General features: G+C 44.8%; 3 protein-coding genes across 6 annotated transcripts; 1 reads left to right on the top strand and 2 right to left on the bottom strand.

Moving 5' to 3' along the window:
• Positions 1-1055: 1055 nt before the first annotated feature.
• On the bottom strand, positions 1056-7600 carry LOC117903185 (ubiquitin-conjugating enzyme E2 H). Of its 3 annotated transcripts, none has more exons than XM_034815033.1 (2): positions 7321-7600; positions 1056-2900 (listed from the first exon to the last, which is right to left on the bottom strand). In XM_034815033.1, the coding sequence occupies exon 2, from the start codon at positions 2541-2543 to the stop codon at positions 1992-1994; it is 552 nt and encodes a 183-aa protein (XP_034670924.1). In that variant the 5' UTR covers positions 2544-2900; positions 7321-7600; the 3' UTR covers positions 1056-1991. The 3 variants fall into 3 exon arrangements, with proteins under 3 accessions (XP_034670924.1, XP_034670925.1, XP_034670927.1); XM_034815034.1 differs by lacking the exon at positions 7321-7600 and adding an exon at positions 4764-4907; XM_034815036.1 differs by lacking the exon at positions 7321-7600 and adding an exon at positions 4703-4844.
• A 343-nt stretch (positions 7601-7943) lies between these two features.
• LOC117898863 (protein rhomboid) lies at positions 7944-12318 on the top strand. The gene is made up of 4 exons (XM_034808545.1): positions 7944-8537; positions 10760-11121; positions 11184-11526; positions 11587-12318. The coding sequence occupies exons 1-4, from the start codon at positions 8298-8300 to the stop codon at positions 11893-11895; spliced, it is 1254 nt and encodes a 417-aa protein (XP_034664436.1). The 5' UTR covers positions 7944-8297; the 3' UTR covers positions 11896-12318.
• Positions 12319-12917: 599 nt separating this feature from the next.
• On the bottom strand, positions 12918-20084 carry LOC117898649 (serine-rich adhesin for platelets). 2 transcript variants are annotated; one of them, XM_034808223.1, is made up of 7 exons: positions 19983-20084; positions 17727-18080; positions 16871-17581; positions 15669-16666; positions 15275-15595; positions 15002-15152; positions 12918-14935 (listed from the first exon to the last, which is right to left on the bottom strand). In XM_034808223.1, exons 2-7 carry the CDS (start codon positions 18072-18074, stop codon positions 13766-13768), a joined length of 3699 nt encoding a protein of 1232 aa, XP_034664114.1. In that variant the 5' UTR covers positions 18075-18080; positions 19983-20084; the 3' UTR covers positions 12918-13765. The 2 variants fall into 2 exon arrangements, with proteins under 2 accessions (XP_034664114.1, XP_034664122.1); XM_034808231.1 differs by lacking the exon at positions 16871-17581.
• Between the last annotated feature and the right edge of the window lie 938 nt (positions 20085-21022).

The following is a 21022-nucleotide window of genomic DNA, read 5'->3' as shown; positions in this document are numbered from 1 at the left end:
TGGCTTCGGTGTCGATTGCTTTCCATTACGTTTCAGTTATGCATATTTCGTAGGCATACAATCACCAGATTACAATGTGCACTCGTTTATTTGCTCAGCGTTTTAGTGTAAACTTAGGCATAGAATAGGGCTATACATACGGTTCGTAGTGCTAGTTAGTAGTAATACCTATGTGAATACCTCTAAGTAGTACAGTAGATCGATCGGTAATGCCTATGGCCATAGCTATAGCTATTGTATGTGTGTCTCCTGACTTGCGATGCACTTTGATTTGATTTGATTTGATTCAAAGCCCCTGCACCGCATCCTCTTAGCTCATTTCCAATATCAAGCACAAAGTTATCAAGAACACAGAGCGAGAGAGGGAGAGACGGATCGCTCTCTCTCTCTCTGTCTCTCGCATGTTCGATTTGGACCCCAAATGAAGGAACAAAAAACAGAATAAATACTCGGTAATAAAAAACAGATTTTGTTTTGGCTTAAACACAGGTGGCATAAGTTAGACATAAAAGTTATTGCATTTAATTACACGCTCAATTAGAATCCTATTTTAAAACATTACATAATAACCGTATGGATAATATTAATTAACAAGAAAAGAACTGCAACGTTTATTTGTATCTCATAATGCTTCAATTCTTTTAGGATTTGTCTTGGTTGTCTACTAGTTCTCTATGCACGTTTACGTTTACGTTTACGTTTACGTTTACTTTCACGCTTACGCTTACGATCATCGCTTCTGGGCAGGGCCAAGGCTGCTAAGTCAGATTGGGTTCTGCGAATTTGCTTTCAACTGATTTCTACACATGAGAGTACATGTTTTGCATATTGTACATATATCTATATTGCGAATTACTTTTGCATTGGAAAGGGCCTATAAAACGGGGACGATTTGCCAATAAGGCAAACACACACAAACGAGAACACACAATCTAAAATACTCGTCGCACAATTCGTTGATCTACTCGCCCGTAGGCAGAAGCAATCCTTGTTCGGGGGTCTCGTTAAAATATACTTTCTATATGGGATTGTGGGTCTTTTGGGGCTGAGCGGGGGGAGGATGTGGGCTAATGATACAGAACTTGCTGTTGATGGTGGTAATTGGTATTTCATATCGATACGTTTGCACTTTCAGCATAATTGTTATCCTCTATGCTTTGTAGTTTGTGTTTATGTTTATGGTTATGGTTATGGTTATGGTTATGGTTATCGTCATCGTCTGTTTAGTGCCAGACCAAGGCCAAAAGCAATTTTGGTTTCATCATTATCCGATTTGTTCCGACTTCAGTTATATTCTTTTGATCCGCTATTTTGTTTTCTGCTGTTTTTGCCTTTGTATCTGTCTGTCTGTCTGTCTGGCGACATTGTATTGCGTGTGTGTACATTACTTATTAGAACCATTTCATTTCATTTCATTTCATTCCATTTAATATTTATGCTCCTCTCCGCTATGATCCTTTCCGTTTCCGTTTCCGTTCCGCTTTGATACGAGATCCTCTGCTCCCTGGCAACATCTTGAACGTTTCTTTGTTATCGTTTCTCCGCTTTTGTTTTATCAACTACTAAATGGCTTAACTAAGAGTTTTCAAATCTTGTTTTGTTTGCGCTTACATTAATAAATATAAATTTATGTATATATATATGTATATATATATATATTGTATGTATTATGTATATATATACATACATACATATATAATGGTAGGTATGCATGTGCATTGTCGCATCACTCTCTATCTTAAGATTCAATTATCATTCCTAGATATATATATGTATATATATGCATGTATATATGTATAATTTTGTTGCCGTTTGCTGCTGATTTGTTGATTTGAAAGATCATCGTCATATCCCAAAAGGCAGAGATGCAGAGCGAGAGAAAAGAGAGAGAGATAGAGAGAGAGAGAGAGACGGAGAAGAGCTGCGCTAAAGCATTAGTATTAGGCGTTTGTCGTTAATGTTAATGGTATTTGATTAGAGTTAAACCGATATTATAACTCCATGTCCCTGGCCTCATCCTCACTGTAGTCGGACATGCTCGACTCGCTGTCGCTGCTCTCTCGCTCCTGTTGCGCCGCCCGCAGCGCATCCTCGGTGGCATAGCGTTGCACATAGTCGGCCACCTTGCGGTGGTACTCTTCCGGCTCGTGCAGGTACAGGGCGGCGGCATCCCGATTGAGCGGATCCACCGGATTCGGATATGTGAGCAGCTGCGGCAAAAACGACTCGAATATGTTCGATAGGTCGTACAGGGCCGTCCAGGCCTGATTGATCACATCGAGGCAGACCGTCCCAGACGATTCGTCAATGTTCGGATGGTAGATTTTGTTCACGAACCCAATGCTCGGCGACTTGAAGGGATAGTTGTCGGGCAGATAGACGCGAACCTTCCACACGCCGCCCTCGTAGGGTGTCTCCGGCGGACCGAAGAATTTCACATGGAACTCGTTGAGGCCCCCAAGAATGGTGACCTCGTGTTTTGATTCAATCAATTTGATCACGTCATTGTCCATGCGACGTTTTCCAGCACTGGGCGACGACATATTTGTAACTGTAGCTTTTGATTGACTTTCTTTTGGATTAGGTTAAACGATATTTAAGTTTCTGTTCGATCTCGATCTCTCCTGTCTTCTCGATCTCTCTTGTCCTCTTCTTGTCGTTGTATTTTCACTAAGGCTAAGGCGGTGTTTGTTTATTTGTTTGTTTCTTTCTCTTTGCTTTTAACTTTGTATTTTTTTTGTTTTTTGTAGATTGTAAATGTTGTTATTGCTGTTCCGGTTCCTGTTCGTGGTGCTATTCTCCTTCTTTCCGCTTCCTGTTGCACGGCTCCTTCCTCCGCATTCGTCAACTCTCACACGCACAATCCAGCGCAATCAGAAACGTCGCTAGGTGGCTGCTGCCTAGAAGAGCGAGAGGGAAATGTATCAGCATGTGGGAATACCAATTTATCTTTGTGGCTATAAGGGGATTTTAATTAACATTTGAGTGGCTTTGCAGGAGCAGCAGCAGTTGACCCCCACGCCCCCACAGACCACTTTAACACATGTGCGCGTACGTACATATGTACATATTTTCCTTTATGTGCTTGTGTGTATATTAATCTGCACATATTTCTATTCATTTTATCTAGGTCATTGAAGGCCCAACTTTTTTTTACTCTCTTTTGCACACACACATACACCCCCTTTGGAAATGCACGTGGCCTGACTAAGGAAACTATGTCAGCCATCTGTGACGTTGCTCTCCTTTCCATTTCCACTTCCATTTCCATTTCCATCTCCACTTCCACTCTCCCCTGCCAACAGCCTCTCACAAGCCCAGCAGCATCCCTCTCTTCACCTCGTGGCCCCGCCACATCGTTGCCACTTGGCAATTGGCCGTCCTTCAATAGAAATTCTCTCGGATACCGTTGCAATTTAACAAAAATACCAAATTCCAGTGTTGCATACTCCGTGGATGCCGCAGCGTTTAGTGTTTCCGCAAAGTTGCTGTTAAACTCCTATTGTCGCCCGTTCGCTACTTCGATTCGATTTCATTTACAGTCGTCCCCCAGCCTCTGGCCCCCTTTTCAGGGCGCACACATTTCGCGATGGGCGGACGGGGCGGAACGGATGGTTGGCTGTTGTTTTCAAACAAGCTCAGCTGTTTAATGTTGTTGCTTGACAGAGACAAGCGAGAGAGATGGAGAGAGCGAGAGAGCTCGGGCGCGAGAGAAAACCAGCTTGAGCCAACCCCAAAATCATCTTGAAATCAACAATCTATGCACAGTGGGCTCCCTGTGCACACTCAAGGCTAAATTCCATTGCTACTTCTACTTTTGCCATTGAACATGGCACACTTGCGAACATTTGAAAAACAGTCAAGATGTGCCACGTGAAACATTTCTATTTCCGTGTTTCGAAAGCTAACGAGCCCCACTGTGCCCATGCACTTTTACTGTGTGCTGTCTCCTCTCTCTCTATCAGACTGTTGGATGAGCTAATTCTGCTTTTACTTTGACCCTCTCCGCTCTCACTTGCTGTTTCTCTCACGCTCAGTTGCTCTCTCACTCGCTAGCTCCCCATGACTTTCTGCCCCTCTATTTCCTATCTCTATCGTCTATTCCACTGCATGCTCCACGGTCTGGCTTCGTTCGGTTAAACACAAAAAACTGTGAAATTCTCTTTCGATTTGCTTGTGTGGTAAATTGGTTTTGGGCAGCGAAGTAATACTGTGGGTTGTTTAGGCTCCACAGTGGGGCTGCTTCTGCCGTTTTTGTTGTTGTTTGCTTTGCTTTTGTCAGACTTTTGTCTTTTGGCTCTTGGCGTATATGTACATATGTATCGACACATATACAAACGTATGCATGTATGACTTCTATGTGTGCGAGATGAGATGCGCCCACGGTTCTCTTGTCACATGGAAGATCGTCAGCAGCAGCAGCAACAACAACAACAACGAGAGTCATCGCGAAATGAGAGTCAGCTGAATATTGAAGCATTCGTTGTCTCTCTCCTTGCCTCTGCTTATATTTTTTAAATATTTCACAATAGAAAAATAACAGCAAAAAAAAACTCTTCAATCATTTATCGCGCACAACCGTTTGAAAGTTTAGAACTGTTTTTTTGCACACAAACGCACAGCAGGAAATGTATATGTAAAGATGTACAGACACATGTATATGGATTTATTTAACAGTGGATTTTTGGGGCCCCACATTTACTTGCGGTTACTGCTGGCTCCTGGTTGTGTTGTGCCTCCCTTTCAGCTTGGCCTGCACTTACATGTGTACATATGTAAAAGCTTCTTCTTTTTGGTGCTCTTTCTTGTTTTGTTGTCTACTTCAACTAGTAACTGAAAATTAAATGGCATCTGAGCTGAAGCCCCCAGCGAGCAGAGCAGAGTGGAGCAGAGACACTGGCAGAGGCACTGAGAGCAGAGCAACGAGCGAGCAGCATAAGAAGTGAAGAAAAGCAGCGACACGTTGAAAGAGAGAGCAATTCGCATGGTATGTTCAATAGAAGGTGCGTCACTGTCATCCAAACCTGTTTCCGATTTTCTCCACGGATGCCAGAAGCGCCAATAAATTCAAATACAAATCGAGCGAACTTTGATGAACTCTTTTCGAAATGATAATATTCTATTGGAAACTGGATAGCTTTAGAAATGATCAACAGCGCTTTTTTGTAGTAATCAAAACCTTTGGTAATCATATAGGAGGAACAAATTTAAATTTGATCTTGTGAAGAAAATATCCAAGGCACCGAAGATTTAAAGATCATTGTAAATTTTATGGCTCAAACAAAAGGTTGGACATACTTTATATTTTGTGTACCCTGGTAACGCGCACAGCCACAGCCACGGAAGAGAGCACGAGAGAGTGCCAGAGAGAGCGGCCAGAGCAGAGCTGAGGGCAGAGCACAGTGCAGTGCAAAGTGCCTGCTGCTTGCTCCCCCAAGCGCTTACCTTACCCTTCAAACCCCACCATATGTACAAAAGCAAAATCATAATAACAAAGCGAGCGCCAAAAGCCAAAGCGATAGCAGCAGCAGCAGCAACAACAAATTAGACGAAAAAGAGCGCACAAGCAGAAGCAGCTAAGCAAAAGGCAGCCCCAAAAACAACAACCACTCGTCAGCCAGTCCACGATTCTGCCAAAGCTAAGAAAAGCTATAATCAAGGACAGCGACAGCTAGCAGCAGCAGCAGCAGCAGCAGCAGCAGCAGCTGTAAACCAAACACACAGACACACACACAGGTAAACATGTGAATGCATGGGAGAACCAAAATGCAGCAAAGGCAAAAACCAAAAGCAAATGCAAATGAAACAAGCTAGAGAAAAGAAATGGGGAAAATAATGATACATATGTATGTATACATATGTACACACAAAAGTCGAAGACTTCATGCCCTTTCCCATTGTCCAACTAATGACAGTATCATATTCAAATTGTTGCAAACACAGCCCTGCACTCAAAGGCATCCAAATGTGCATATGCACAATGTACTGTACGCATTGAGGTACATTGTATGAAGATACTTATGAACATATGTAAATATGTACAATGTACATACATACATATGTACATTTATGTACGTCTCATCAAAAGGGGTAATTGATTTGAGGACAAAAGCTAACGAGGTCACATGCAGGGACAACAAGGACTCCTGCAAAAATCGTTTCCCAATGGATGAACATTTTTTAGTGGGGGGTGACGTCGATGTCCCCCACATACACAACCACCCACAACAACCACAGTCAGCGCAATCCGGACGGCTACCCACAGAGGCAGGACACAAAAGTATGCGGTCGTTGACTGCGTACATATGTATGTACATACATAAATACATACATTTATGTACATACATACATATATTCAAGTCTTTTGCATAGTTGTCGGGGGTGATGGAGTGCTGATTATGTTTATGGGGAGAGCAGTAGAGTGTATGTACATATGTATGTACATATGTGGAACTGCTGTTTGGTAAGGGGTTTTTGTTTATGGAGGGGAAATACACATGCATATATGGGCTAAGGCCAAACGGCAGTTGAAAGAAACACGACACATGATCATATACACATACAATGTATACTTGCTTTTGCATGTGTTGTGTTATTGCCTGCTGATAAGATTTAAAACGCAAAAGCAAAGTCAAAACGAACACGAAAAGAAATCGGTAAGCACAACGCAATAAACGGGGCCAAAACCAAAGTGCGTAGTATATGGTAATGGTTGGGGAGGCAGAGCTGTGGCCAAAATAGGGGAGGGACAACAGCAACAACACAGAGTAAATCACAGTCGAGTAGCCTTTAAGTGTTATCAGACATGAAATTAGGAAATTCTTTTGTGAAAAATAAATAGATTCACACTCGTACACTTGCTCGGTTGTGTGTGAGCATCAGGGCGCAGGCATGCATGTGTGCACAAAACAGTTTGTATCTAGGACTAACGGTAAACATGCGAAACTCTATTAACCCCCCAACTCCCCATCTTATTGCCAAGAAAATCAAATTGAACACACGTTTCATAGAAACAACAGAGAACGGAAAAACTCAGATACATACATATGTATATAAATGCTAAAAATGTGCCCTTTTTTCGATTGAACAAGTGAAAAAAAACACAAACAAAAACATTCACAGCTGAGTGGTGCGGGCGGCAGGGGTGGGTTAATGTCACCCAGTAGAAATGTCACATTTACACACACAATAGACACAATGGAGGGGACAAGAACTATTTGTTTAGCAAATTTAAAGATTGGACATGTAAATGCTGCATTTACATGTATTTGATTAAGCAAGTATACATACACACATAACGCTGTGCACATCTTGTAATACCTTTTATTATGATTTCTCGGTTATGTGTTTTTGTTTTCTGCTGCTGTTGTGGTGGTACTATTGAGGTGCTGGCGTTGGCGTTGGTGTTGATGGCTGGGGCGGCCGCATTTGTTTTTTTACGCATCGATACTTCTCCACATTGTTAAATGCACTGGCCGCGATCTCTGCATTTTTCCACGTCTTGGCTTCCCCCTTTGTCCACACGGTTGATTGCTGGGGTCTTTGTTATTTTTGATTGCTCAACATTTAAAATTGTACTGCGTCGCTATCGCTGCCCATACAAATGTGGGTATGTGGGTGCGATTCATCGATTTTCAGCCAAAGTACCCGTGCAGCTTATCGAAAAGTGCAGCAATAGTTCCAGTCTTGGCTACAATCGATTTTACACTCAGATGAAGTTGTTCGAAAATATGCATATCGAACAGAAAAAATATTAATTTCAATGGAATATATTCAATTTCGATTAAATATTTAAAAATTCTTCAGATACAAATTTCAGATGTATCTGTATCTTGTAGTTACGAAAAATTACAGATTATCGCACAAATACATCGGTATTGATATTTTTTAAGGCGACTAGTTATTTGAACGATATATGCATCCATCATATACCATCTCTAATTTGTTAATATTTCTCGCTCGGAAAGGTTGTGGTTTTCGCGGGTTTGACCATTTTTTGTTGTAGTTTTTTTTTGGTTCGGGCTAAGCGGCATCGTTACCTGTCCATTAGCTGATTTTTTGTTGGTGTGTGTGTGTGTGAAAGCGTTCTTGGTGCCAACGCTATACTTTTTATGGCCGAATGTTAATCTTATCGCAAATCAAACTGCGAGCATGAGTCCGCAGAGGAAATTGAATTAAATTTCAGTCTCGCATTCGTACGCCCAATTTGGAACTCTACTCTTAGTGGTCCTGCTGCTGATCCCGCAAAGAAGCAACGATCGACCACAACAATCCATTAGGAGAGTTCCACCACCACCATGCCTGTGAAGACGGTGTCCCGCCAGCAGAGCCAGACGCCCGCCCAGCAGCTGCAGCAGCAGCGGCAGCGGGATGTTGAAAACGGCCTTTATCCAAATATCCCGCCCGAGCGAAGATCGCCGCCCTCGCGTCCACAAACCCTGCGCCAGGACACCATCGACATGGAGGAGATACCCCTCAATCAGGCAATATCGCAGGAGCCGGAGGATCGGCGCAAAATGAGGGAAGTTTTTGACAAGGTACGGATCAGATCACAAGAAAAGAAAACACAGCTAATTGTGCGCTCTGGCTGTTGCTGGGGAATTTCGTAAAATTGCTTAAACCTGGGGAATTTTTATGCACCTGAACCGGCAGATACGATTCTTCTTCGTCTCTCCCTTTACCAACAAATTCTCCATCGTCTTCGAGTACGTGCATATGTGCACGTGTGTGTGTGTGCGTGTGAAATTATATTTTTCTGGTTTTGTTGTTGCCGGCGTTGGTTGCCATTGGTGAAAGTTGGGGAATTAATGAATGAATCATCATCCATTCCATGGCATTGCATGTGGACAAAACTCTTTTTCTTATTTTCCCAGTCTCTGACCCTCAGAGTGACTACATTCGTGGTCCCGCTACTCCTTTCCTGGCTGCCACTCATCTTCGCACCTTGCGTATTTACCGCAAACATACAAAAGCACATACATACATACATACATAGCTGTTTCTTTGATTTTCCCCATTTTGCAATACCCTTCACTTAAAGGAGTATATAAGTTATTGGTGATGCAGTTGCCATGTGTTGCTTTTTGTTATGTTTTCGTTTAAATTGAATTGCAGTTTAATGCATACACAGCAGATTGAACGATTGGTCAATAAACGAGTTGGTTTTTTGTTTTTGAAAGAGTGCAAGAGTCTGCCATGGGATCGATCGAGGTGAAAGAGTATCCAAAATATCAGCCAGCTTTTGCTGCATTCTGTTTTCTTAACATTGATATGGGAGCTAGACAGAGAGAGAGAGAGAGAGAGAGGGTGTTGTCTTATCGCGGACAGCTTGGGTGAAGGGAGGTGAGGCAAAACACAAAAGTGTGTTCTGCCAGTGTGTATGGCTGGAGGGGGGCAGCGAAAGAACCGGTTATAAATTATTGTTTGCTTTGTGTTGAGTTCTGTCTTTGGGTGGTGGTGAATTGTTGTTGCTGTTCGCTGTTCTGTTCTGACGTTCGGGTTTGGCATTTTGTGAGGCGTTAGTCACCTTGACCCACCTCCCTTCTATTTCCACTCCTCGCACCTGTTTGTTGTGTGTGTTTTATTATCACTTCCACAAAACGGATTTGCAGAGGAATTGTCGTCTTTAACCGTTATGCCTGTGCCTCTCGATAGTGCAACAGTTACCGAATGCATAGTCCCGCATTTGTGTTCCAACAAGGTTCAAATTACGATCATTTCCCACAAATTTTCCCACAAACGAGCGAGTAAATTCTTTACAAATGACGAACAATTAAAAATTTGCTGTTGATGATTAAATATTTATGTACTTGAGATTCACTCATTGATTCGCATGGATTTCAGGCAATGCCAAAGAAGAGAAGAGGGAGGGGCGTGGTTCTGTTTTGTTTTCAAATTAAACGGTAAATTGACAGTCACGCGTGAACGTGTTTGGTGAACTGCTAATGAAGATGTGGCTTCTGTACCTAACGGAATTGTGGCTTGGCAAATTCGAAAACAAAATACATATTTTTGTTCTTTTGTCTGGGAATTGGCAATTGGTGCACTCTTCGAATCTTGTGCCACAAAGCTTTTCAGGCCACACCACACCACACACCACTCTCTCCTCTCTCTCTCTCTCAATCTAATCAACCTTCTCCGCCAGCAAACATTCCAGTGGCAGAGTAACAGTAGAAGTAGTAGCAGCCGCCGCAGAAAAAGACGAGGAGTGACGTTCCCTAAGCTTCCGTTCAATGAAGCAATCTATTCATTCCATCAACTAGACACACACACACACACTAGCACATAAATATATATGTAAATATGTACATATACTCGCATAAAACAATTCCTCCATTGTTTTGACCATGACTGACTGTGAGGGTTTGGGCATGACTAACCCTCCAACCCATTCAGCTGTTGCTGCACTTGTTATCGACTTTGATTCTGATTCTGCAAGTTCCCCGCACTCGTCCATATCGACGTCTTCTATCCACAGTCATGGATTCCAGCTGGGGTTGGCAACAGTTTGCTGACTTTCAATGGGATTTGATTAACCTCGTTTCGGCTGCAGCATTCCAATGTGACCTGGTCCTGGCCAGGCCAGGCCAGATCGCGCCATATATGGCCACACTATGTTGCAGTCGACAGAGACTACCGCATTTGGTGGTGTTGTGTCAGCGTTTCCACATCGGTGATGCAGTGTTAGCTTTTTGCTTTTGGTTATGCTTTAACTTTGATTGATTTTCGCTTAATTCCTTTGACTTTCTGTTTGCTCCAGCACGATTCCGACCGCGATGGACTGATTAGCACACACGAGCTGAAGGGGCTCATTTCGGATGGCTATTGCCGGGACATACCCGCCTATATAGCCGAGCAGATATTGCGCCGCAGCGACACGGACAACGATGGGCATCTGGACTTTGAGGAGTTCTACACGATGTCGCTGCATCACAAGTGGATGGTGCGCAATCTCCTGGCCAGATATTGCCGAATGGTGGTGCCGCCGCCCAAGCCACTGGAGGGCGATGAGCCGGATGGTGCCTACGAGAAGCAAATGTCCATCTGCCCGCCGCCCCTCACCATGGTGATCTTTTCGATCATTGAGATCATTATGTTTCTGGTGGACATTATACACTTTCAGTGAGTATAAGCTGCAAGCCATCTGCAAACTGTTCGCTAACATCCATCTCCACCCCCCACAGGGACGATCCGAACCACAACGATCGACTGGGCGAGAGCACCAGCGGGCCGGCGGCGACGCTCTTCATCTACAATCCGTACAAGCGGTACGAGGCTTGGCGCTTCGTCAGCTACATGTTCGTCCATGTGGGCATTATGCATCTGATGATGAATCTGATTATTCAGATATTTCTGGGCATTGCCCTGGAGCTGGTGCATCATTGGTGGCGCGTGGCGCTTGTTTATTTGGCCGGCGTGCTGGCCGGCTCCATGGGCACATCCCTGACGAGTCCGCGCATCTTTCTGGCCGGCGCCTCCGGCGGTGTTTACGCTCTGATAACAGCCCACATTGCCACAATCATAATGGTGAGTGAATCTGATGGTTGGCTCATGCTGTAAATCGACACTAAAATTGCCTTTTTGCAGAACTACTCGGAGATGGAGTACGCGATAGTGCAGCTGCTGGCATTTCTCGTCTTTTGTTTCACCGATTTGGGCACATCCGTGTACCGCCATCTCACCGATCAGCATGATCAGATTGGCTACGTGGCGCATTTGTCGGGTGCCGTGGCCGGCCTGCTGGTGGGCATCGGTGTGCTGCGCAATCTGGAGGTGCGGCGCTGGGAGCGCATCCTCTGGTGGGTGGCCGTCATCTTTTACTTCGCGCTCATGACCACCGGCATCATCATACACATCTTTGTGCCCGACTACTTCCCCAAGCAGGACTACAACTGAGATGCATAGCCTTAAGTCGTCGTACCCTTAGCCCTAGATCTAGATCTAGCATCTACACACGCACACACACACACACACCGACACACACCCCCTCCAAGTGCACTTAATGTGGCAGATGACCGCTGTACAGCACGCACAATGCTTTAAGCCCTGTCCTACCGCTCTACTGGGCCTTGTCTGTGTGTGCGTGTGTGGTGTGCTGCATAATTTATTTTCTTACGACTAATTTTGATGCCCTTTTGCCGAGAGAGTCGTGCCGACTCACTCAGAGACCAACCGTCCATTTAGATGGAGTCTGTATGTACAGATATATACGTATTATATATATATATAACTATATATTCTCGATCGTCATGACGATGCAACGAAGCTACGATTTGAATGCCCCATTTCCCCATTTCCCGTACATCCCCCAACAGAGAACCAAACGCAGCTGCATTTTAATTGTACAATTTGCCTTTTTGCTACTTTTTAACTATTTTATTGAACAATAAACAAACAAAAAAACGGCAAACAAATGATTTTAGATATTTACACAAATTTATTCATTTTATGCCCGGAATGCAAGCTACAAATTGTTGAATTTCGAAGGCATTTTTTTGATTATTTATTAATTGATTAATTAAATATGAAACTCCCTGGTAGTTAATTGAATTAACCATTCGAAATTCATGAAATTATTCGCCAAAATGAATACTCCATCAGATAAAACGAAGGTGAAGCAAAACGAGACCCCTGCAAGAAGAGCTTCAAGGCACGCCAAGTGCCAGAGGACAACAGCAGGAGAAGTGGAGCAACGGCTGCTCCTGTGCCTTGGATTAAGACTGCAGCTACTGCCACGAATGGCTATTAGCAGATCAAACCATATTATCCTTCTCTTGCAGATTCACTCAAAGCAGCCAGAGGTTGCTGCAGCAGAACTCCAACATCATCGCTTTGACCACGCGGTGCTTGTAGAAACTCCAGCTCCAGACTCTCCCCAGAGCTCCCACCCAGTAATAAAGGCAAACATATTTGCAGTGTGTGCAGTGAAAGGTCACATAAATTTTAATAGTTAGTTACCAAAAGGCCAGCCCCAGGTCGACGGTGGACAGTCGACAGTCCAACAGTGCTAAAAGCAAACTCCTCTGCCAGAGTGCGAGTGGAAGGACTGGGGGGCTGTGTGTTTGGCTTGTCTTCGGCTTATGTTTATATATTTACAGGCTTACAGCAATGTTTGTCTCTTTACAAATGCAAAAGCAATGACTATAAACATGGAATAGTCCATGGTTTGCTTCGGCCCAGTTGGCTTTTATCTTTCTTCTTTGTTCTTCATTCCTTTGGAATGGTAAATTATTCTTTTGATTATCTTTCAGTTTGCTTTTACAAGTACAAATTTCGCCATCAATCATTTTGGTTGAAAACAAAAAAAAAAAACAACAAAAAAAATTACATTCTATTCAGTTGTTTGGCTTTGGAGCAAAACTCTTACTTGGTGGTCGATGGACAACATTGAAACATCAAATGTTTGCATCCTTTATATATATATACATTTATATATAGTTATTAGAAACTAAGCGATTACGAGTACTCTTCGTTTATGTTTTATCCTGTGTTGGTTGTTGTGTGTGTGGATTGGGGTGTCTGTCTTGTTGTGCGGTCATTGGTTCAGCGTTTAGAACGCGCCTTTTGTTAAGTTAAATTAAGGGTTTATAGTTGTTGGGGTACTGTTCAGCGACCTAATACTTATTTCTCTTCTTTTCTAGTCCGCGAATTTTTGCAACTTTTGTGATGACTCTCGAAGACTCAGTCTGGCGCTCTCTGGTAGAAGTGGTTCTAGATTCTATTGGTTTGGTGGGTTGATGTGGGTTTCAGTGTGGAAGGGCCAACATTATGGGACTTTTTCATCGGGTGGCAGACGCTCGAGTTGCACTGTCACAGTATGGTCCACGGCCATGGTCACAACCGACGTTGAGCACTTCCCCATTAGCTCGCACATGAACGTTTGAAAGCGCTCAAAGTGCATCCCGACCACACAACTGTTGTGGTTCTTCTCCTGGCAATTGGAAGAGCAGAGATATAACTTTTCACTAGGCTTCATGCCGTGTACTGGACGAGTCACTGGGACCAATGGCACGTTGGGTCTGGCCAAGAACGTTGCTGTTAGGGTTAGGAGCGCCTTGTTTATGACGAGTTTGAATTGTTTCAACTGCGCTTTATTGCGCGTTAATTCCATTACGGCACGTATCATACCGTTCGTTTCATCGTGACACCTTGGTATCAACAACAGCTCCGAGACTGTCTGGCACTTGGCCAGCAACTCGCTAAAGTTGCTGTCCACATCGACGTTGACCAGCTCCAGGCGACGCACGTGACCAGCCTGGGCGAGTCCATGCATGATTTCCTTGATTGGGAAGGACCAAGTTGGATTCTTCTTTTGGTCAATGTCCGTTTCGATGCGGAACGCCTGTAATTTTTTGAGTGTTGGAAGCACCACGTTGCCCAGGCGACGAGCCTCGTCCTCATTCTGGCAGTTGCCCAATATCAGAGTCTCCAGATTGGTCAACTCCTTTAGAAATTGAAATTTGAACAAGTTCTTCACGCCGCGCAGGCTCAGGACACGCAGACGCGTCAGCTTGCCCACCTGGGACAGGCTAGTGATCGATCCATTGGCATCGGTCATGCGAATACGCAGCTCGGTCAGGTTCTCCATCTTGTCGATGGCGCTAAAGCTGAGTTTTGAGCTGCAGCAAATGCCGATCAGCTTCTCCAGCTTGTGCAGTTTACTGATGATCTGTTGCAAGAATTCCGCCTTTGTGCAGTGAGTGCGCACCACGCGCATTTCCTTCAATGTATGCATATGACCGGCTCCGAGGTTCGTTGTACTGGGTATAATGGCGCCCATCATGTCCAGTTCGCGTGTGCCCTTGCGTGCCATTTTGAGCACCAGGGCTGGCCAGTTTTTGACCGTTGTATCGCGCAGCGAGACTGATTTCCACAGCTGAGGGTCACTGGCGCACAAGTTAAACAACTTCGACACCTGCGAGACACTAGCAAGATCCTGAAAAGAGAAGGGTTTCGTTTCAATTAGATTCTCCTCTGTGTGTGCCTTTCGTTCGCTATTTACCTGCTGGTTGAGTGTCTTCATAACGCCCAGCAATATGCGGCAATCGAAGCCTGCGCCAAACGCTTTTGCCCAAGTGTCTTCTGGGGCTGTCTCCGACGATTGCTTACGCGAAGCATATCGATTGGACGAGGCCAATCGTTTTGGCACGATGCTGCGGATGGGGCAAAGACATTGATTCGATTATGGTTATGCTCAGCTGGTTATTAAGGGGTGCATACAGCAATCACTAATTAAACAATATATTCAGCTAATCAGACCTCAAGGGGGACTCACACTTTGGATTGATTTTTGAGCGATTGGTCGCCAGTCATGGTCATCGCCTTCCGCCCACCGATGACCACAACCTCCTGGCCCACATGCAAATCAGTTTGAGTGGCCACTTGGCTGGTGTCGGTGCTGAATAGCTCGGCTGGCGGCATCTCGCCTGGCGGCTCAATCGTCTTAGGGACCTTGACCCCATTGCTCAGAGGGAGCTCCGGATAGCTCTCCTCGCTGTCATCCTCTTCATCGTCTAGTTCCTCGTCCTCGCTGCCATTGACCAGCTCTAAGCTGGATACACAGGTAGCGCGCTTTTGCTGGCTCAAGCTGGCGGCACTGCAGAGAGAAAGGAGGAGTCACGAGTTAGCTGCGGAATGGACAGGGAGGGGCAATAATGTTGCATGCTTACCTGGAGCTGCCGCTTGTGTTGTAATGTCCACTGGATCTGGCACTTCCATTCCTGGCGGCGGCTAGGAGACGCGCATTGCCCTTGACGGCCGTGGTGGAAGTCCAACCCTCAGTGGGAGGGCTGGCGCCTTTCGGCACATTCGGCTTTGACTTGCGTTTGCCTGCCCCAGCCCCAGGTGCCGCCACCGCATCGGCTGCCAGATGCTTCGGCGATTTGGCAGCCACAGATTTAGCCGACGCGGCGGCAGTCGCCACCGATGCGACGACAGTGGATTTGCGACGTTTGCTAACTCCCGCAGAAGCAGCCTCTGGTTGAGATTCGGCTCCCATTGTTTGGCGACGTTTCCGATTCGCCTTCGCGGCGAGAGAATCTGACGCCTTTTCGGCCGCCAGCGATTTGCGGCGCTCCTGCCAAGCGTTATTGAGCTCCTCCCTAGACACGGCCGTGCGGATTGTCTCAAACTCTGGTCCGGCACCCACGACTTGGCCTCCAAAGAGGAAGTTATCGGTGGTGAGGAAACCATCGCAAAGCACCGCTTGAATCTCGCTCATCTTCCGGCACTTCTTGCCCAGGGGCGATGTGTAGACTGCCTGAGCCGACGTGTTCGACCTCTCGCTGGGATTCACCACCTGACGCGTCCAGCCATACTTAAACGGCTCGCGATATATCAAGTCGCTGGCATTTGCCCTCGCCATACTCTTGCGTCGTGGACGTTCAGGCGGCAACGGATCGTCGCCACAAATCAAGGGTTTTGGTGCGATGATGGGTCTAGGACTTTTGTTTGTTGTATTACGATTTCTCTTTTTTTTATTGTTGGTAGCATTTGTCGGGACTGCAGCCGCAGCCGCAGCCGTAGCCGGCGACTTCTTCTCCTTTTCCTTGTTGTCGATGGCGTCGTTAGGCTTATTTACGATTGTCGAATTCGAGCGTGTTCGGATCTGTTGGCTGGAAGCAGAGACAGCAACCCGAGACATACCGGGAAAAACCAAATCCTCAGCCTAGAGAGTGGGGGAGGGACAAGAGGGGTGGAAGAGAAGGTCAAAGGTTAGTGTGTGGTCTCAACTATCTGCGTGTCTACGAGAGCTCTAAGCATTGGTTAGTTATATTTATATTTCTATTTATTTTATGGTTAGTTCTTTTTTTGTTCTTTGCTTTGCTTTGCTTTTGCTTATTTGTAGTTATGGTTAATTGTTTGTCACCACCTTCTGGTCTAAATCTGTTGCTGTTTGCTGCTGACTTTCATTTGTTGTTGCTGCTGCTTGCGGTTCTGGTTCTGGTTCTGAATCGCTTGCGCTTGAAGCCGCAGACGAGTTGTTTGAGTTGTGCTCTGAGGAGTGGCTGCTGTTGCTGTTATTGTTGTTGTTGTTGGCTGGTGCCGTCGGTGAATAAATTGGGCTGGGAGAAGTTGTCGGTGTCTGATGGTTGGTCGTTGTTACTGGTGCTACTGGTGTCACAGGTCGTGCTGGTGATCCAGACGCTACTGGTACTGGAGTCAATAAGTTACTAAACAAGGACGTTGCTGGGATGCAGGTGGTGGTGGTTGAGGTTGAGGTTCCAGTACTCGAAGTGGTGGAGGTGGTGGTAGTAGTAGTTCTTACTGTTGTTGTTGTTGTTAGTTGGATGGAAGGATGGGATGGATCTTTTGCTGTCGGAAGGATAGCTGTCTTCGTCTTCTCCGTGCGGGAGGATGTTGTTGATGGTGATGATGAAGACATCTGAGAGGAAGTCGGAGTGTCTGGCTCCGGGCTAGCCGGATCAGCCAGAGCAGCAGGACCAGCAGCAGCGGCCTCTTCTACTGCTGCATCTGCCGCTGGTTCTGTCTGCTGCTGCTGCTGTTGTTGTTGTTGTTCTTGTTGTTCACGGGGGAATACCCTCAGACCACTCGTGCAAAGCGCCCTGATTTCAGCTGGCGACTGTTGTTGCGGATAGGAGATAGAGGTACAGTGAGAAAGAATATAGAAAAAAACTAACGAAGAAGAAGAAGAAAAAACAAACAAACAAAAATACACCCTCTCTTCTACGGATTTGAAAACGGATCTTTAATTAGTTTCCACTTACCCGGGGATCCTCGTCGGAGTCATCAGCGATTTGGTGCACTTTATCCGAGAGGTCGGGATTTCTTCCGGTATAACCCTTCAAACCGGAATCGGCCGACTCGCGGCGTTCCTTGGGGTTTCGGCGGTTTTTTTTCTTTTTCCCACCGCTCCGTCCATTACCGTTCATCGGGGAGTCTCCATTGTACTGTGGACTATTCGAATCATCTGTCGACATTTCAGGGGCCATTCTATTCGCCCCGAGTAGCCGATTCCTCATGCTCGTATCATTAGTGTCCTCGTGGCGACGGGCATAGGATTTGTCGCGACGGGACTTGCGCCCATTTGAAGGGCCTGGTTGCTCCTCGCTCATTGCGTTCTAGAAAAATTAAACAAAGTTTTTAGTGTTGGTCAAGGGAGGATCACATCAGGCCTCCGCACGCATATGTATGTATGTACATCGCGCTTCGTTTTTGCGTTTGTGTGCGAAGACAGCATGCAAAACGGAACCCTGAAATACATTGGAATTGGTCCGAATCACTGTAATACATGTGCACATTAGCGGCAGCGCCGCGGCAGAGCGTTTTCCAATGTGCACAATTGAAAGGGCTGTGCGGAGCCCTGGTTTATATCCTAATCCATTTCGAATTCGAATACTTAACAGCTAATCTTCTAATATATCTAAAAAAAATTATTTTTCTAATAGCGCACACACACACACACACACACAATCTTCTTCTCGAATGTCCAACGATGCTCATCCCAGCGGCCATTTTTCTTACGACGCGACTATCAGTGCAGCTGTGCCCTTCCCCGACAAAATGAAATGCCGACGAAGTTCAATTTCTACGTTTTGGTGCGTGCCTTCACACACACCACGCCACTACAGTTGAAATTGTGCCCACACACTTGCACACGACATGCATATGTGCACACACACAGGCGCAATTGAGGCGCTCCTCCTGAAAACTGCCGGTTCACGCGTTTCTCAAGCGCAGATGTGCTTTACCACCCTCCCCCCCCTCCACGGACAAGATGGAATGCCGACGAAGTTCAATTTCTAAGTTTTGGTGCGTGCCTACACAAACACCACGCCACTAGAGTTAAAATTGTGCCCACACACTTCCACACGACATGCATATGTGCCCACACACTTCCACACGACATGCATATGTGCACACACACAGGCGCAATTGAGGCGCTCCTCCTGAAAACTACCGGTTCACGCGTTTCTCAAGTGCAGCTGTGCTTTACCAAGTTCACCCCCCCCAACACCGGACAAGTTTGAAGGCCGACGAAGTTCAATTTCTACGTTTTGGTGCGTGCCTACACACACACCACGCCACTACAGTTGAAATTTTGCCCACACACTTGCACACGACATGCATATGTGCACACACACAGGCGCAATTGAGGCGCTCTTCTTGACGCGTTTCTCAAGCGCAGCTGGGCTTTACCCCCCGTCCGACAAAATTAAATGCCGACGAAGCTCAATTTGTGCGTTTTCGTGCGTGCCTACACACACACCACGCCACTTTTCTCGAAATTGTGCACACAAACCTGCGCACGACATGCACATACACGCACACACTCACACATGATTCTGCGTTTCGCGCTTTAAAATTGGGACTAGGGAATACAAAATCTTCTCAGAAAGAATAAACTAAAAAATCAGCGAAATCGCACTCTTAAATAGAATTAGACATTAAGCAATATGCTCATATTCTAGCAATGCGCCTTTTTTAGTTGTACAAATATAGAACCTGCAGAGGAAACCACAGGTTTTTGCATTTGCATGCAGACACAAACCAGACAAGCAACAGATATATTTAAAAGAACAAGTTTAAGTGCTACCCCATCTCTCTGGCGTTTGTTTTGTTTTGGTCGCGCGACTCGTTTGTGGCCCTACAAAACTTTATGCGTACACACACACACACACACCCTACGGCAGAAAACGCCGCTTTTTTTTTAGACAGGCATGGCGGGAATAAATGGACCAAAAAACTACTATGTACGTATTCCCGATGAGTAGGAAAAGAGGTTAAACCTGGTAATTTAACAATTATCTTGCGGACTTTTGCAGTTACAGCCTATTTCGGACAGAGGCCTCGAAATTTGCGCATTCATTTGCGTTAGTATGTGTGTGTGAGACTGCGAATTTGACTGTATGTGAGTGACGCCAGGCCACTCTGACCAGCTGCAAGCCAGACGGAGCTCAAACACTTAATTATCATCGAAAAGTTGTTCTTAAAACTAATGTTCTGTAACATATTTAACTTACCTGATGCTTTACACAAAGTTAGGCGAACACTTGAGCTTAAACGAACCACTTTTTAACGACAGACAAACGCACGGCACGCACCAAGATGAAGAAATGAGTGTGTGAACGCGCAGTTATCGACCATTTATACCGTCGGGGCCACGTAAATATACCAAAATATACCATTGCATCTTCAAAATATACCGTAAATATACCGTAGTCATTAATCAGATTCCTCGATTATGATGTTCTATTTGATATTACCAGCCAGAAAAGACTTTTAACGCTGAACCAATAATTTAATCCGATTGAACAACCAATTTGGCTTATAATAAATACTCCGTTTGATTAGATTATCTAACTTTTGACCTTATATTTTACAAATTTGTATTTGACTTTTTTATTAAAATCACCCCTTATGGAGGCAAGGGAGCTTTGCTTCAGTATGTAAATGTATGTAGCATGTAGAGACACATGTATGTTAACTGATATCATAAACATTTTTGAAAAATGGAAATAGAGATAAGAAATTCAATATTTTTTTGAAAGGGAGAGGAAGTGGAAACATACATAAGTAAATATTAGAATGAGCTTGGAGTGGTTAGGGGTGCAGTTTTTCTATCTATGCAACATATTAGGGGCAAACTCCGATATATTCGCCCGATATTGGAGTATTGTTCTTGTGGCGGCGTTCACGCGTATTACAGTGATTCGTACCAATACCAATATCCAAAGTAATTCTTCGCACAAAAACATCGCGTTCATTGTATGTGTGCCGAGCCTGCTCAGACCAACCCCAACCCGTACTTTCCAACCCACCTCCGATTATCATATCCAGATTTTATGCAATGATTATAAATTATAAAATTTTAAACCTTATTTTAGCAAATTTGGAAATTTTATCTTTCCTTCCTCTCCGGTACTGATATTTAATTTATATTTTTTACTCTTCTTATTCCATAATAAGCAGTTAATTCTTAATTGAAATAATTAAATAAATAAATTGTATGCAATACTATATATTTTCCATATTCCAATATTAATATATTTTATTTGTTTGA

Source organism: Drosophila subobscura, chromosome A, assembly GCF_008121235.1.
Source record: "Drosophila subobscura isolate 14011-0131.10 chromosome A, UCBerk_Dsub_1.0, whole genome shotgun sequence".
Classification (NCBI taxonomy): Eukaryota; Metazoa; Arthropoda; class Insecta; order Diptera; family Drosophilidae; genus Drosophila; species Drosophila subobscura.
The sequence above is the reverse complement of the archived record's forward strand: the minus strand, read 5'-3'. Positions and strand labels throughout refer to the sequence as shown.